Consider the following 18,187-nt stretch of genomic DNA (forward strand, 5'->3'; position numbering starts at 1 on the left):
ATCACTTGGTTGCTGAAAAACACTTTAATGAGCAGAGACAAACAGGTTATTGTTCCTCTGTATCGAGCCTTAATAAGACCTCATCTAGACTACTGTGCCCAGATATGGGCACCAGGGTTTCTTCTCGATGGGGAGGAAGTGGGGAGGATCCAGAGACGAGTGACCAAGATAATAGCAGGACTATAGAATGAAACTTATGAGAACAGGTTGAAGATTTGTGGATTGCAAAAATTGGTTGATAGGTGGAAAAGGGGTGATATGATTGAGACATTCAATTGTTTTTGACCTTGCAATATTTTCATAGTCAAGTTGATATGAAGAAGTGGCCAATTGCAGACAATCATCCAAATGATCATTTGTAATTTGGTTTCTTAATTGATTTTTTATGACGGTCATATTTGAAAAAAAAGCGGATTCTGACAAGTATGTCGATTCGAAACATGACAGACTTTTTTGTGCAATATTAGTTAATATTGGGAATTTTTCATATGCACACTTCCAAATGACTTCATTGTTTATTGATTTTAAATGTAAACTATTCTGAATATTTATTATCTCAAGTTCTACTTCAGCTTGGTTTATATCAAAGAGTCCACTAATTTTATTTGAAATGTCTGTGATGTTCAAGTTTTCTTGAAATGGATTATTGATAAAAAATACAGTCATTTCAGTTTTATCTTTAAATCTTGAATTTATTTCTTCCTCAACTAATTCTATTTCATGAATAAATTCTTTTAAATTATAGCGAAGCATTTCTTGATTTTGTTCAAAAAATCTTAATAAATATGGGAGATGTCTGAAATCGCAGTCATTTATATTTTTCTTTAATAAAAGTAAGTATTGTTGGAAAGTTTTTATTGAACTCAACATGTCAATTAAATTTTTATTTCTACCTTGTAACTCTAAATTTAAATTGCTTAATTTCGTACAGAAATCTACTTAAAATGATAAGTGTAACAACCATCCTTTATCACTCAATTGTGGATAAATATCTCCTTTTTCATCAAGAAAAATTTTTATATCATTAATTAATACAAGAAATCTTTCTAAAAATTGACTTCTGGTGAGCCAGTGAACATTATTGTACAACAGAAGTTCCCTATCATCATCATCTGCCTGTAATTTAAATAACCGCCATTGCAGAGCTTTTCCTTGAACAGAATTTACAATTTTAAATGTAATATCCAAAATATCTTTTGTGTTTAATCTTTTACTACACAGTACTTGTTGGTGAATAATACAGTGGTATGTTAAAAAATCTGGATATTTGTCATTGTTTTTACATAATGAAATGAAGCCTGATTTATTACCTATCATTGCAGGAGCACAATCAGTAGTAATAGACAAAAGTTTAAAAAGCAGAAGTTTGTGTTGTTTCACAAATTCATCAAATGCTGAAAAAATGTCTTCTCCCCTAGTCCTTCCCAATAATGGTATAATTTTTAAAAGTTCTTCTTTACTTGAATAATCTTGAAATACCATGCGAATAAATACCATTAACTGAGCAATATCAGTGAAGTCATTTGATTCATCAAATTATAATGAAAACGCAACACACTGGTGAATGTCTAACATTAACCTTGGCTGGAAACTTTTCTCCGGCAATTTGAAACCTTGTCTGCGGCCTTGAAGTAGTTTCTCTGTAGCGACGTCTCGAGCCGAGAAGCTCCTTTCTGGAAGCGAGAAACTCCTCTCTCAAGCAACGTGGATCCGGGCAGTCTCTCTGATGGTGACTCTTGACTGGGTGGCCTCCTCTCTGACAGCAATTCTGGAACCGGGACCCCTTCTGCTTGCTTCAATCCCTTCTTATTAGGCCTCCTTTGAGACCTCGCATGAAGTTTGGCAACCCCCAAAGAATCGGAATGAGTCTTCCATCTTAAGTTTCAAGTTTGGCACGCCTTTGGTTCTCCTCCGCTTTCTTTTGATTGTAAGTTGCTGGCCATCGGAAAGTTGTTTGAGCTCTTTCTGACTGACTTCAGAGATGTTTACACTTAGAGCCTGCAAGCCTTTCTCGTACATACAAGTTTCGATAACAATCTTTCTAATGCCACCATGTACACTTTGGCGACAAAAACATTGCCTTTGTTTTTAACACACTAACATATTCTTATTAAAGCAGTATATACAGTTAGCTTCAAAAGAGTTATTTACAAAAACATTAATACAAACTATACCGAGACAAACAAAGTTTATTTTTTTACAATATTCACATGGGACTTAACCTAAGTAAAAAATCGATGTAATGTGCTTTAGAATATTTAATATTTAAGCTATAATCTAGTTTTTACACTTTGCTTATAATCGTATTCACTCTGCTCGCTGTTTGACTTCCACTGATCCAAATTAATTCATTTACCCAGACTTATAAAAAAATTTACTGATTTGACAATTTTAACGAAAAATAAACAATAGCAATACACTTAAAGTGAATTAAAAATAATACAAAATAATGATAACTAAAATATTATGTTTTCAGTTTTAATTAAATTTGTAAGGAGGAATATACAAGAGATCGACCAAAAATCGCTCCGCAATCGATGGGTTGAACACCCCTGTTGTATTGGAAAGGGATTTAATCATAAAAGGTCGATTATCGCTTAAATTATATAAGCGAATTTGTTCCTTTAATAAATTCCATATGTAAGTAGATCCGTATGCAAAGTATTTGAATAAGTTTTGAAAAGGTTTTTGAATAAGTCCAAAAAATTAAGTTGTTTCAACAGATTTAGAGAATGAGCGCTGCATGGTATGTATTTTGTCCCACGAGATTTAGAGAATGAGCGCTGCATCGTATGTATTCAGCCAGATCATTGATTTCTTTTATTTGGCTTTGCACTCCACTGTATTTCCCTGACATGTTTGCTGCATTGTCATAACTTTGAGAATGACAGTTTTTTATATTGAGGTTGCAATCTTGAATAAATTGTAAAATCTCTTGAGGTAATGCACTGCCTTTGTGACTTTTAATAGGCAGAAATTTGAGAAACCTCTCGTGTATTTCAAAAGTACTTGGATTTACATATCTTATTATAAAAGTCAGCTGATCGACATGTAGCAAATCAGAAGGGAAATCGACTATAATACCAAAGTATTTTGCTTCTTTAACTTCTTTTAGAATTTTGTCAAGTACATACTCTCCTAACAGTTGAATAAATTCATCACAAATAGTTGAGGACAGGTATGACGCATTTCCACATCCACAATTTGCAAATTTCTCTATGTGATTTGCCAGAAACACATCATATTTTGCTAATAATTCTAGCATACCAAAATAATTGCCATTGAAAGGCGATCCAAACATTTCGTTTTTTCCTCTTAGTGAAAAGTTTTTAGTGCAAGCCCTCGCTCACAAAGAAAAAGTATTACATCGACTATTCTTTGTAATACTTGTTTCCAATATTCGGACTCGGTTTCCATTTTTTTTAATAAAAAAGTTATCTAAACCCTTCTTGTTAGATCGAATGGACCAACTCAACTATTAGTTGATCCCGAACTTCAACTAAAGAATATAACTTGCAAAATCCGCAATACACCGTTTTTGTCTTTGGTGAAAAAACTAGCCAAGGACGATCAATTTCTTCGCCATTCAGCATTTTCCGTTTGAAAAAGGATTTTGAAATGAACCGTTGAACTCCTCCACTTATTTGCAGCGTAGACTTTATCGTTTCTTTGTCATCAGAATCAATATTTTGTAGAAAATAACCTTTTTTGAACAAAATATTGAATCAGCTGTTCTTGCTCACAATTATTCCATTTAGCAGGGTCATTATTTGGCGAAACACGAACAGTCACTGTGTGTGATGCACTTTCTTGTCCATTATTATCATTAAGCACAAATTTTCCTCTCTCCTTAAAATTTTCACCATTTGAGCCAGAACTAGGCAGAGAAGGTGCGATTACTTGTTCATCATTTTCATTTTTCATAATAGAGCTCTCGGATGTCAATATCGAAGAAATGCTACTAGCATCATTGGCTTTTAATTCAAGAAATCCTAAATTTGCCCCTTTGCTTCTCTTTTTTTTCTTTTCTTGTTGTACTTTCCGCTTTTCTGCTCCACTTGGGTACCGCCGCTTCATAGTTAAACACTGAGTTTTCCAAAAAAAAAAAAAATTTTTTATTACTTACATTTGCTCTTTAACCTGATTGTTTATCTGTTTTTTTTTTACAATTTTATGAAGTTTTTTTTTTACTTGCACTTCACTCAAATAAAGAAAACATGAAAAGTTTTCTTTATTTGAGAAAATAAAGTTATTTTCAAAAATAACTAAAAAGTTATTTTTGAAACAAACACCTCACTCTTACACGATTCAATAACAAATGAAGTTAAGGAGCAACCAGGCGAACCTTCCTATCTTGGCAATGCAATCAGTTTTTGTGACCTCAAGGCTGTCAACAGCGCCGTGCGCCGACATTGGTAATGCGGTTTAATTTAAAGCGTAGATAGCACGCGCTGTTCAAAATATGAAGCTTGTCAACTAGCGCTGACATTGGTATTGCACCATTATTTAAAGCATAGATAGTACACACTGTTCAAAATGCGTATTAAAACATAATGTTTTGAAAAAATTTTCGCTTAAAATAATTAAGATTTTTATGATGTTTACTGAAAACATTAATCTATTTTAGGAAAATGCCTTGCCTTCGGGGAGCCCCCCCTAAAGCCTGGGACCCCTAGGCACGTGCCTCATTGCCTTAATGGGTAATCCGCCACTGTGTGGATTACCCACGCAGTGGTGTAATCTCTTTGACCCTTAAGCACCCCAGCTTATGTATATATAAGTGGTTAATTCATTATGCTCATATTTAATGACTTTGGCTACTAGTCCATTAGCACGCTTTGTTGTTCTTCACCAGCTTTATACTTTCCTCTACTTCAGCCAGGGAAGGTTTAATTATTTCTGGTTGACAAGTATGATGAGTATTCTGTTTGAAAGACACAGTAGGTTCATCACAATTTAGGAGTTTGTTAAAGTACTCTCTCCACCTGTTTGCTAATTCATCTCTAGTGGCTAGTATTTGTCTATTGCTATTGTTGATTACTGTTGTTTTCATATGTGGGCCTGTTTTTTGGTTTTTAGTTTCATGGAAAATTTTCTGGGTTATTTATTGTAAAGTATTTCTGGATTTCTTCTATCTGTTCACGAAAGAATTTTCTTTTCTGTTGTCTTATTTTATTAGCTTCCTTGCTGCTCTCTTTGTATCTCAGAGAGACATGAATATCAGCTGGGTTATTAAGCCAAGTGCTTCTATCTTTTTTGCTTTTTCTTTGCTATTCACATTCTTCATTGTACCATTTTTTGCCCTGTATTTTACTTTGAATTCCAGTTGAATTTTCTGCTGCTACTTTTATCCTATCCTTGATATGATTCCAGATGTTTTCAGTATTTTCATTCTCCTCTGGTTGTATATTTTTCTATTTCTATTTTCATTCACACTCATATTTTCTTATCTCTTCTGTTATATCTAGTTTGTTAATATTGTATCTCAGTTGATTTGTATGTACTGAAAAATATTTTCTGTTTATTTTAATCTTAAGTAAGGCACCAATTAGAAAATGGTCACTATCACACTAATTTCCTCTGACGCTCTAGATATTCTGAATGCAATTTCTGTCTTTTATTGTGTGTGTGTGTGTGAGAGAGAGAGAGAGAGAGAGAGATCCTGAACTCCAAATTGCTAGCAAACTGTCCTAAAGATAAAGAAGACCCAAGTTATGTTCAATAGCTACATCCAACCTGAAATAATAAAAATCAGTAATGATGAAATTAAACAAGTAGATCGTTATATATAATTAGGACAACAGATATCAGTGCAACAAAATATCATGGATGAAATTAAAAGATGTGGAATGCTTGGGTGTAAAGCATTTGGAAAATTACATTCAATATTCAAGAGCCAACTATCATTATGCCTGAAGAGAAAAGTTTTTAACCAATGTATTCTTCATATATTGACATATAGCTGTGAAATATGGACACTAAATGCAATGAAAATTTCAAAATTAAGAATAACATAATTTATTATGGAAAGAAGTATGCTTAGTATCACAAGACTGGGTCACAAAAGGAATGTGGATAAGAAATCAAACCAAAGTCTCTGATGTCATAGGAAGAGTGAAACATCCAAAGTGACAATGGGCTGAGCATATTGCTTGAAGACAAGATCAACTATGGACAAAAGAAGCTGGATTGGATTCCATGAGAGGGAAAACGACCACTATGCCGACCTAAATCACAGTGGATTGATGATATCAGATTTGCAAGAGTGATATGGGAAAGGAGATCCATGGACCGACAGTTTGGACTAATCTTGGAAAGGCCTTCATCCAGCAGTAGATTGACAGTCGCTGATGATGATGATATATGTATAGTGTGCATATATATATATAGACACTCCGAAATATGTAAATCTGTACTTACAGAAGAAATTCTGCAGTCCCACATGCTGCATCATCCCAGTTCTCGCATGTCTCTTGCTATGAATGCATATATATAGTGTTCTACTTATTTTATTATTTTTTTAAATTTTTTTTTAAGTGTTTTTTCCAAATATTATTCACAATGGTTGGTGGTAAACGTGTCCTTAAATCAAAACACAAATCATCTCACAAACATACTAACTACAATCGATCTAGAGATGAAATGACAGATAATAAAGAAATATGAAGATGGATGAAGCTTATCAGGTGTAGCACATGAGCTTGGTCCTGCAGTATCGACAGTAAATACCAGAGTAAAATAAAGGATGTCTTGTTTATAAAAGAATATGTTAAAGGAACAACAGGCAGCAAAAAAAAACCCATTAAGATGCACTAATGGAGATAGAAAAATTACTTATGATATGGATGGAAGACCAGATCTAGAAACATGTTTCTTTGAGGACCTTAAGGGAAATGTCTTGAAGGAACACAGTCATTTGCTGCAAGCAGTGGTTGGTTTGCATCCTTTAAAAATCATCTTGGCTTTCAAATGGTAAAATGTATTTGGTGTATTATGTGTTTAAAAATTGTCCAACTGGATATGGTGTATAATATATGTATCTTTTATGTATTTAATACCTACGAGGGTGGTCTGAAAAGTTCTCTGCCTTGATCATAGATGGCAACACTATTGGCATGATTTTTTTTTTCTAAGTTGGTACATCTGTCATAACCATCCATGTGAAATTGCAAGTCAATCTATCAAGTGGTTTGTTTTATACAGTTGTCTGAAGCAAAAGTGTTATCTGTATCCCTTGAAATGGATAAAATTGATTATCGTGCAGTTATAAAATTATTTGTAAAAGATGGTTTACAAAAGAAATTCATTCCAAGTTCATAAACGTTTATGGACACTCTTCTCTTTCATTTTCAACAATTAAGAAATGGGCTGCCAAGTTTAAACATGGCTGTACCTGCCTTGAAGATGATCCACGTGAAGGATATCCAAGAAATGAAACGAAGTGCACGATATGTTATTGGATGACCAGCTAGTCAAAGTGCGTGAAATTGCTGAGACTATAGGCATTTCAAAAGAACGTGTACGATAAATTTTGCATGAAGAATTGCATTTTCTCAGGGGCTCACATTGGTGAGTATGGGCATGGCAAACCTGAGATACCCAGGCTAAACCTGATCTCACTTTGTACAATATATACTTGGTATATCATATCTGGAGACTGGTCTTCTACTCTTCTTTCCCTCTACTCTCTCTCTCTCTCTTACTTCTTACTCCTCCCCTCCCCCTAAGTGCTATTAGAGCAATTCGAGGGCAAGGGGGGTGACTCTTTTCTCTCAAACTGTAATTTCCACTTTCTACTAAAAAAGGCAAGCTTAGTTGTCTTAAAGTGGCAGCCCCACCACTAGGATACCTGTCGTCATGCTGGTCACTTGACATAGGAAAACACATTACTTTCAAGTCTCAACGAAATCCAAACCGGACAGAAAACATGGGAAACGAATGCAAACTGGAAAAGGTTAAGAAACTTTGGAAAAAGAAAAACGTGGTGCAATATGCTACATGGAACACAGAAAGAAGAATTAGATAAAATTTTAAATGACGAAAATATAGAAATTGCAGTTCTTACAGAAACAAAAAAGAAACTTAAAGAAACAGCTAACTACAATATCATATATAGTGGAGTTGAGAAACAAATACATGCAAAATCTGGTGTAATGATTTGGATCCATAAATCAATTAAAGCAAAAATAACACATTATACGGAATGAAAGATTATTAGAAGTGTGATTAAAATTAAATAAAGAAAATTTAACAGTTGTTGGAGTGTATGCACCCATGAAGAAGGAAAAGAAGAAAAAAATGATTACTTTTACAGAGAGTTACAAGGAATATATAAAAAATTAAATAAAACAGACCATATAATTATAGCCGGAGATCTTAATGCCAGAATAGGAATTAAAAAAATTGACAATACTATAATATGCAAAAACTAGGGGGGCTCTGTCCCCCCTGCTGCCTAAGGCACCCCCCCACCCCCAAGTTCTGGACTAGTAGGCTGGTTCTCCTTGAATTTTGAAGACTCTACACTCAGACACTCAGGGTAGCCCATTAGTTTCAAAACGTGACATAAAAAGGCTTATAATTTTATATATATATTTAGGGTAGATTTGGAGAACCAACAGTAAACAAAAATGGAAAGCAATTCATTGATTATACAATATATAATAATTTAAAAATAATGAATGCATTTTACAAACATAAAAATGTATATAAATATATGTAGTGTGCAAGAGGACAAAAATCAATAATAGACTACTTTATAGCAAATGAAAAAGCAGCAAACCTCGTCCTAGACGTTAAAGTTAGAAGAGGGCTAGAAATTGACACAGATCACTATTTAGTACAGGCAAAACTAAGATTTCTGCCATACTGGCTGCAAAAATATACAAAAAAATAAACAAACTAGAGAAACAAAATCTAATTATAAAGTAAGACTACTAAATGATTCAGGTATAAGAAATTTATACCAACAAAAATTACAAGAAAATGAAGACATTGAGAAAGAATGGCATAATATAAAAGAAATTATCACATCAGCAGCATATGTAAGTGTCTAGGAACACACAGAAAATATCATAAAAATAAAAAATTACATATATGGGACAATGAAATAAAAACAATAATTGAAAATAAAAAGCTGGTTTTTAAAAGATGTTTAAGTAGCAAAAAACAAGAAGATGAAATTGAATATAAAATAAGATGAGCAATAGCCAAAAAAGAAACCAGAAAAAGACACAGAGAAAGCTAGGAAAAATTTGTATCATATCTAGAAAATGACATATACAAAATAAGACCTAGTGCATACAAAATACTAAAACACATGAATGCAGATATAAATTATGAAATAGATGCAAAAGAATTCTTGGATAACTTTATAAATCTTTGGAAGGATAATACTGGCATCAAAAATAATTACACCAGAAACTTACAAAATATCTTAAATGATATGATAACAATGAAAGAATTAAAGGACAACCTAAATAAAATAAAAATGGCAAATCAGCAGGAGAAGATGGGATAAACTCCGAACTGTATAAATTTGCTGGAAAAAAATTTCATCAAAGATTACTAAAATTTTTAAATAAAATATATACAAATGGACAAATACCAATAGAATGGAATAACTACAGAGGTATTAGTTTATTGAATACATGCTATAAAATATATAGCAGAATACTTAATGAAAAACTAAAAATATACAGTAAAAACATATTATTAGAATGTCAAAATGAGTTTAGAAAAGGATGCTCTACAATGAATGCAGCTTTCTGTTTAAAACTACTTATAGAAAAAAGAAGAGAATTCAATTTGGAAACTCATCTTTTGTTTATAGATTACGAAAAAGCATTTGACAAAGTAAAAAGATATATATTGTTTGATATATTACAAAGAATAAATATACCTAATATTTTACTACATGCAATATTGAATATATATAAAGATAATGAAATAAAAATAAATGAAAAGTTGTCTGAAAAACAAGCTATAAACCAAAGAGTAAGACAGGGATGCCCTCTGTCTCCAACACTTTTTAATATTTACCTTAATGAAATATTAATACAGTGGAACACCTTAAACAATCAAGGTATAGAAATTTCCTGGAATAACAAAATAAATATGCTATTATTTGCAGATGATCAGGTAATAATATCAGATAAGGAAGACAATATATAATTTAAACATTATAGTAGAACAGTTTGGAAAGAAAATTTCCATATATAAAACTAAAACAATGGCATTTTGTGGACAAATTCCAGTTAGAAGCAAAATAGTTATTAATAATAAAATAATAGAACAGATAAATACATTCAGTTATCTTGGATGTGAAATATCATATGAAGGAGAAAAAGACATAAAATTAAAAACTTCAAAATTTTTACAGATTATAGGCCTGATAAATAGAACACCCAACCCAAATATAGTACAAAAAGAAATACTCTTGAAAATATACAATACTTGAGCAGTGCACACATTATTATATGGCAGGTGAAATTTGAGCAATAAACAAACAAGATAAAGAATAAAAACAAGTGAAATGAGATTTATGAGAAGAGCTGCAAAATACACATTATTAGATCAAAAAAGGAATGAAGACATTTTAAAAGAACTAAAAACAAAATCAATAAAAGAAAAACTAAACAATTATAAACAAAAATGGATTGAACGTGTGAACCAAATGACCAACATCCGATATCCTAAACAAATACTAAAATATAAGCCAATCAGAAAGAGAAGGCAGAGTAGACCTCAAAAAAAAAAAAGGATATTGGATGGATAATGAGACCAGAACAGACCAATATGGTGTATACCTGTAATTGGTGTTTTTTGAAAAATGCAAATGAAAAAAGCTTTCGCAAGATGAGTGCTGCACTTGCTCACAGCAGATCAAAATTGCACTTGCGTGAAAATCTCTGAACAGTGCTTGGAGCATTTTAATAAGAATAAAACTGATTTTGTGAGTCGATTTATTACTATGGATGAGACCTGGATTCACCATTACACACCAGAATCCACACAGCAGTCAAAACAGTGGACAGAAGCCAGTTGTTCAGTGTCAAAGAAGACAAAGTCGGTTCCATCAGCAGGAAAGGTCATGGCATCAGTGTTTTGGGATTAAGGCATTTTGTTTAGTAATTATCTTGAAAAGGGTAACTGGGGAATATTAAGATCTTTTAACCAGACTAGATGAAAAAGTGAGAAAAGACCTGGTTTGCAGAAGGAAAAAAATCATCTTTCATCAGGACAATGCACCTCCCCACAAAGATGTTTTGGCAATGGGAAAATTTAGGGATCTGTACTATTAATTGTTGGAGCATCCACCCTATTCCCCAGATTTGGCTCCCTCTGACTTCTATTTCTTCCCAAAACTAAAACACTTCCTGATTGGTCAGCGTTTTTCTTCAAATCAAGAGGTGATTGCAGCTGTAGAGGGGTATTTTGCAGATCTTACTGAGAACCACTACAGGGACAGGATAATGACTCTGAAGCATCGCTGGAATAAATGTATTAGTCTTAAGGGAGATTATGTTGAAAAATAAAAATAATTTTGAAATTATAAATTCATTTTTTTGTTGTTAGGCTAAGAACTTTTCAGACTACCCTCATATGTTTATACGTTTTTTTTTTTACTATATAATATTTCTGTATTGCATTACATTTTTATTTTTTGCATATGTGTTTGATATCACAAAATCTATTGAAAGGTTGGGAGAGGGAGGGGGAGTGGAATTCGACTTACACGAATTTTGACTTGCGCAAAGAATTGTGGAATAGTCTACTTGAATATTTCGAGGAGTGTCTGTACTAGTAACCTCACTATGCCAACATATGAAGTTATGACTGTTATAAAAGTAAAAAATTATATTTTTTAATGTTTTAATTCTAGTTGTAAATTAATATTAGTGAAAAAACTGAACATGTTATTTGCTTGGTTTATACCGCTCAGGAAGTCCTAAAAATTGAATTCTTGATAAAATACTCTGAAAGGTGCAACAGAAAAGTTAATTTCAGTTTTCTTCATTTTCATAAGGCAGAAAATAACACAATGGGACCAATTTTGTAGCCACCTATCAAGAGTATCATAAAAATTTTTAATTTTTTTTTATTTGGTCCCACCCCCCACCCCCCCAAAAAAAGATTTTTATGCTTCAAAGCCGGTTTATTGTCAATTTTGAGGCAGTTTTGTTTATAGAAGACATGATTCAGTCAGAGTGATCTGGGTATATTCGTATTCCACCACATATGTATATATAAATTAAAGATACCAAGAAATTATATACTTGGTTTAATCCTTTATCCAAGTTTAATCAACCAGAGTTTGCACCTGAACTATTTTCAGGACTGGGGTAACTCATAAAGAAGCTAATGACTTCACATCACTTGCCTTAGTATCCTATAATGCAAAGCACATATCCTTACAGGTATGTATAATGCTATGCATTAGGGGAAGGGTCACTACACAGACCAGTTTTGACCTTTATTGAAGTCTCATCAATGAGAGCCAGACCCAGAAGTGATATTAAGGTTGAAGTAATAACGAAATATTTTCATATACAAGTAGCCAAAAGTTAAACCTTATTAAAATACTCTGGATTAGAGATAGTTGCTGGAAGGTTTTTCCACTTGGTTATACTATAAATTAAAGATACCAAGAAAGTATATACTTGGATTAATCCTTTATTCAAGTCTAATCAACCAAAGTTTGTGCCTGAACTGTTTTCAGGACTCGGGCAACTCGTATAAAGAAGCTAATGACTTCCATCACTTGCCTTAGTATCCCATAATGCAAAACACCTATCCTTATGACCCTTCCTCCTAATGCATAGCATTATACATACCGGGAAGGATATGTGCTTTGCGTTATGGGATATATGTATGGATACATGTACATATGTATCATACAAAAAATTGTACTTGTGGGATTCATCTTAGAAAGTGTAGGGTAGGCAAAAAAAAAGTGCACTCAGAACACCTAAAGCAGGTGACTACCATCTTGAAAAAAAAATAATCTGTCGGAAAATGCAAAAAAATTAAAAAGTAATCAAATCTAAAGCAATGCTAGTAAAAAAAAAAAAAAAAAGAAATTGCACAAGCTGGAAATAAGCTGTGATGAATTTTAAAACCCCTCCAAAATTATGAAAGGGCTGTGGTTATGCCAAATAAAAATGGCTGCTATAATTAATAGGATGCCAGGAAAATATGGTGACAAAATAACTCACTTTCATAAAATCAAAAATTATACAGATTCTATTCCCTAATAATTTCACTTGGAATGATCCATTTGAAATGCAAGGAAATTTTCAATTCAGATGCTTATATATTTTTTTCTTCTTTTATTTTTAATGACAGTTTATTTCTTTTGTTTTCACATTTGTAGCTTTTGAAAGCAGCTGACATAGCTTCTCTCAGAAGTGCACGGTTTATTGGTCCAGAAGATATTTTATTTTTGATGTCTAAAGACAAAGTGAGTAGCTAATTCTTTCTGTATCTTAAGTGTTTCTGTAATACAGTTGACTCTCAATATAGCAAACACGACAATAACAAACTCCCCCTTAAGCAAATTACTGAAAGGTTCTGACCACCTACACGTATGCTGCTAAACTTAAAAAAATTCACTGTAGCAAAATATCCACTATAACTATTCATGTGATCCTACAAGCTTGCTATAGTGAAAATCAGCTGTATGATTAGTGCATAGTGCATTCATAATATTATTAGTCACAGTAGGAGCATTGTCCATAGCAGTGGCTCTTGTATGCATGTTGCTAAGATAACTCATTATTTTTAGTAGATAAGCCTGAATGGCAAAGAAATGGAGCTAGCTGAGGAATTAGATAAGTACCAGATCGACATAATAGGGGTGACTGAAACAAAAAAGACCAAAACTGGTGAGATCTTTCTGAGCAATAAATACAAAATGTTATATTCAGGCAATGACAATCAAGGAAAAGAAGGGGTAGCCATAGTATTCAATTCCACAGGCACAAAATACGAGGCTTATCTTCTTGAATGGCAGTCAGTCTCAAGTAGAGTAATGTGGACAAATATGAGAATGAGGAACTGGACAATGAGACTTATTTGTGCCTATGGTCCCACAGAAGGTTCTACTAAGGTAGAAGTGGAGGAATTTTTTGACACTTCAGAAAAAGCAACTAACACAATGAAGAAGGAAAAGTTGGTCCTTGTTGGGGATCTAAATAGCAGAGTAGGAAATGATTGTGAGACATACAAAAATATTTTGGGAAAATTTGGTGAAAAGAGCAAAGCTAATAATAATGGCAAATATCTGTTGGATTTCTGCTCAGGACATGGACTGGTTATTACTAACACCGTGTTCCAACATAAAAATGTGCACAAATTCACATGGAGAGAAGAGGCTAGGAATAAGAAAAGTCTCATTGACTATGTTATTGTTGATAGTGATGTTTTCTCCCTGGTGCAGGACACCAGAGTGTACAGAGGATTTGAAATTGGAAGTGATCACTATTTAGTCTTGAGCAGGATAAAATTGAATTTCATATTGAAAAGAATAACATGTAAGAAAGTTTTAAAGCGAATAAAAGTTGAGCAGCTCTCAGATGTGAACTGTAGACTAAAATACAGAAAGATTATTGAAAAGAAAATGAAAGAGTTTGAGAACAGGAATCAAGCCTCGGAGATTCAGTGGCAAACTCTGAAGAAAACATTCATTGATTCTGCCAGAGAAGCATGTGGTGAGGTTGTGTGCAAGGATAAAAAAATCAGAACTCCCTGGTGGACACAGGAAGTTAAAGAGTCAGTGAAGGAAAAGAAGAAAGCATATCAAAAGTTCCTGGCAAATAAGTGAGCTTGTGCTCTTAGAGAATAGAGAGACAAATGTAAGAAAGCTAAACACTGCATAAAACTAGGTAAACAAAAGTCATGGGAAGACTTTGGTAAGAACATAGAAAATAAATATCAAGAAGGTGGCAAGATATTCTGGAGGTTGCTGAAGAAGCTCAGAAATAGAGGAAAGAGTGCTGTAAAAGGAATTACAGATGACAAAGGTGACATGAAACAGGAGAAAAAGATATCCTTGACATATGGAGTAATTACTTTGAAAAATTGCTAAATGAAACAAGCAGTGATGACAGCACAGTGGTAAAAAACACTGACCATGCGTGCAGTTCAGGAATACATATCCATACTTGAAGACATCAAAAGCCTGAAATGTAGAAAGGCAGCAGGAGTAGATGATATTCAACCAGAAATGCTCAAGTATGGAGGTATAAAAGTTTTACAGTAGCTTCATTGCATAGTTCAGAAGGCCTGGACAGAGGGACAAATTCCAGATGATTGAAGTAGAGCTCTCATAGTACCCATATATAAAAAAGGAAAATAAAACTGAATGTGAGAATTACAGAGGTATTTCCCTACTGAGTGTTCCTGGCAAGATCTATGCAAGTATACTTGAGAAACGGTTGAGAAGAATTGTGGAAGAAAAGCTTGGTGAAGAACAAGCTGGATCCAGGCCAAATAGAGGCTGTCAGGATCAGATCTTCACTTTACGACAAATAGTCGAGAAAGCATGGGAATATAACAAAGATCTGTATTTAAGTTTTGTCGATTTGGAAAAGGCATATGACAAGGTGCCAAGAGAGAAGCTGTTCGATACTGCAGTTATATGGTGTCAATGGGGCATTATATCAAGCAATACTTAGTCTTTATTTGAGTTGTAAGTCAGCAGTTAGAATTGAAGGAAGTACAGTAAGATGGTTTAATATTAAATCTGGTGTGTGACAAGGATGTACATTACCCTCTGTTATTCATTATCTATATGGATCACGTTATGAAGGAAAGTGGTATTAAACCTGATATCAAAATTGGAGATGTTAATGTCAGCGCTTTGCTTTATGCGGATGATGTTATACTTCTAAATAAATCCACTACAAGTCTGCAAGATTCCCTGACTAAATTGAATAGCTGTTGTAATAGATATGGTATGAAGGTCAACAATAAAAAGACAAAGACAATGAAAATAGGCAGAATCATTGAAAATGTCAACTGTGTTGTGAATGGAGAACCTGTGGAACAAGTGAAACATTTCAGCTACTTAGGCCCGATTTTTACTGAAAATGGTAAATTAAATATAGAAATAGACAACAGAATCAGCAAAGCTGGTATGGTGGGAAGTCAATTGAATAAATTCATATGGAGTAAGAGAGAAATTAGTCGGAACACTAAATTAGCTGTATACAAGACGCTGTTCAAACCAGTTTTAACTTATGGATCTGAGAGCTAGGTCAGAAGTAAAACACTTGACCAAAGACTAGAGACCTCAGATATGAGAGTCCTGAGAAAGATTCGAGGCATGAGCAGATGGCATCAATGGCAATATCATATTAAAAATGAGGTTATTAGGAAAAAACTTGACATTGTCAGGAATGCGTTAGCAGAGCTAATCTCAGGTGGTATGGTCATTTAAATAGAATGGGAGAGGAAAGATTAGCAAAACAAGTGTTCTCTGCCAGGTTGGCAGGAAAACGACCCAGAGGAACACCAAAATATAGGTGGATTGATACAGTACAAAGTGCCTTATTCGATAGAAATATAAGATCTGATAATGTTGGAGTCTTGACAAGTAACAGACTGATTTGGAGGAAAATTGTAGATAGGAAGTTAGTAATGATGTAATTTTTTCATGTAGTCCTGTAATATCCTGTACACCCCTTGAGGGTACATGGCAGGAATTTGATGATGATGATTAGTGATATCGTTATATATAATTGTTGGTATTTTGTTTATTTTTGGCTGTGTTATTAAGAGGTGTTGTTTAATCATCTGTTGTGTGTTATACTTTCAGAAACATTTTTCATTATGACATCAATGTGTATGAGAAAAATGGTGACCAAGACATCGATGTTGACTAATATCATTTAGTGCAACATAACAATGTAGTGGAAACAGTGAATGATAGTGTATGAAATATGAATGAGAGTTTGAGGGAAGTGGTTGAAAGTAACAATGTGGATGATGAGATGCTAGTGCAAAAAGAAATTGCATGCTTACCTCATGGGACAAAACATGAACTTGAGTGACTGGAGAAATGATTGGCATGTGGTACAGAAGGATGGAGAATGAAAGAAAGAAAGAGAGTGAATGGGAAATGTATAAAAGTGCAAGAAACTGGGAGAAAACAGATAGTATTATATGGGGATTTGATGATAAGAGGTATACTTAATGAGAAAGTGACAAAAGCATGTTTTCCAGGTGTGAAGATAAGAGATGTTAGTGAATCTTTAAGTTTGCAGAAGAAAGAAGCAAATGAATTCATTATTTTGGCAGAAACAAATGATTTGAAATGTGAGAAATATGCAATGAGAGAAGGTATGAAAGAGTTGTTAGAAAAAGCAAAAATGAAGAGTAAGAAAGTAAAAATTGTACATCTGCTGCCTTGGTATGATAGGATAAAATTGAAAAGAAGGGCCATGATTGTCAATGAGACGATTGTGCAGGAGGAATGGTATGCAGTTTATAGATGCGTAGAGTGAATTTGATAGATATAGGGACCTGTGTATGCCTGATGGACTGCGCTTAATTTCAAATCTCTCTCCCACAGTGGATAGAGATTTCAAATTCAGAAGACATATTACAAGAGTTGGCACAACAGCTGAGAGGATTACTTGGGTGCTAAAGAGCACAGTGACAAGTAAAGTTAGGGAGGTTATTATTCCTCTTTATAAGATTATAATTCGGTCACATGTTGACTACTGTGCACAGATTTGGTCACCTGCATTTCTTGGGGATTGCAAGGAGGTACTGGAGAGGATTCAGGGATGAGTCACCAAGCTGGTGACAGGTCTATGGATTGTTCCCTATGAGGATAGATTGAGGGTGTTTGGGTTGCAGAGTTTAGCTGACAGGTGGAGGGGAGGGGATATGATAGAAACTTATAAATTACTAAAGGGACACTATACGATTGACTCAGAAGAAAATTTTCAATACATGGGAAGTAGGGGGGGGGGACAAGGAGTTGGGAGGTTATTATTCCTCTATATAAGGCTGTGATTTGGCCACATGTTGACTACTGTGCACAGATTTGGTCACCTGCATTTCTTTGGGATTGAGAAGAGGTTTTGGTGGAGAGAATTCAGAGAGTCACCAAGCTGGTGACACGTCTGTGGAATGTTCCCTATGAGGTTAGACTGAAGGTGTGTGGGTTGCAGAGTTT

General features: G+C 33.8%; 1 protein-coding gene across 1 annotated transcript in view; it reads left to right on the top strand.

Annotated features, from left to right (window-relative positions):
* The window catches only part of LOC150100966 (transcription initiation protein SPT3 homolog), a 143,438-nt gene that overhangs the window by 34,326 nt on the left and 90,925 nt on the right, over positions 1–18,187 (top strand). The window contains exon 4 of the mRNA XM_090401735.1: positions 13,376–13,462. Coding sequence (XP_090257861.1) covers positions 13,376–13,462 — 87 coding nt within the window. The remainder of the gene's footprint in view (positions 1–13,375; positions 13,463–18,187) is intronic.

This window comes from Typopeltis vanoorti, chromosome 12, assembly GCF_054136105.1.
Source record: "Typopeltis vanoorti isolate ZY-2024b chromosome 12, IOZ_Tvanoo_1.0, whole genome shotgun sequence".
NCBI classification, from domain to species: Eukaryota; Metazoa; Arthropoda; class Arachnida; order Uropygi; family Thelyphonidae; genus Typopeltis; species Typopeltis vanoorti.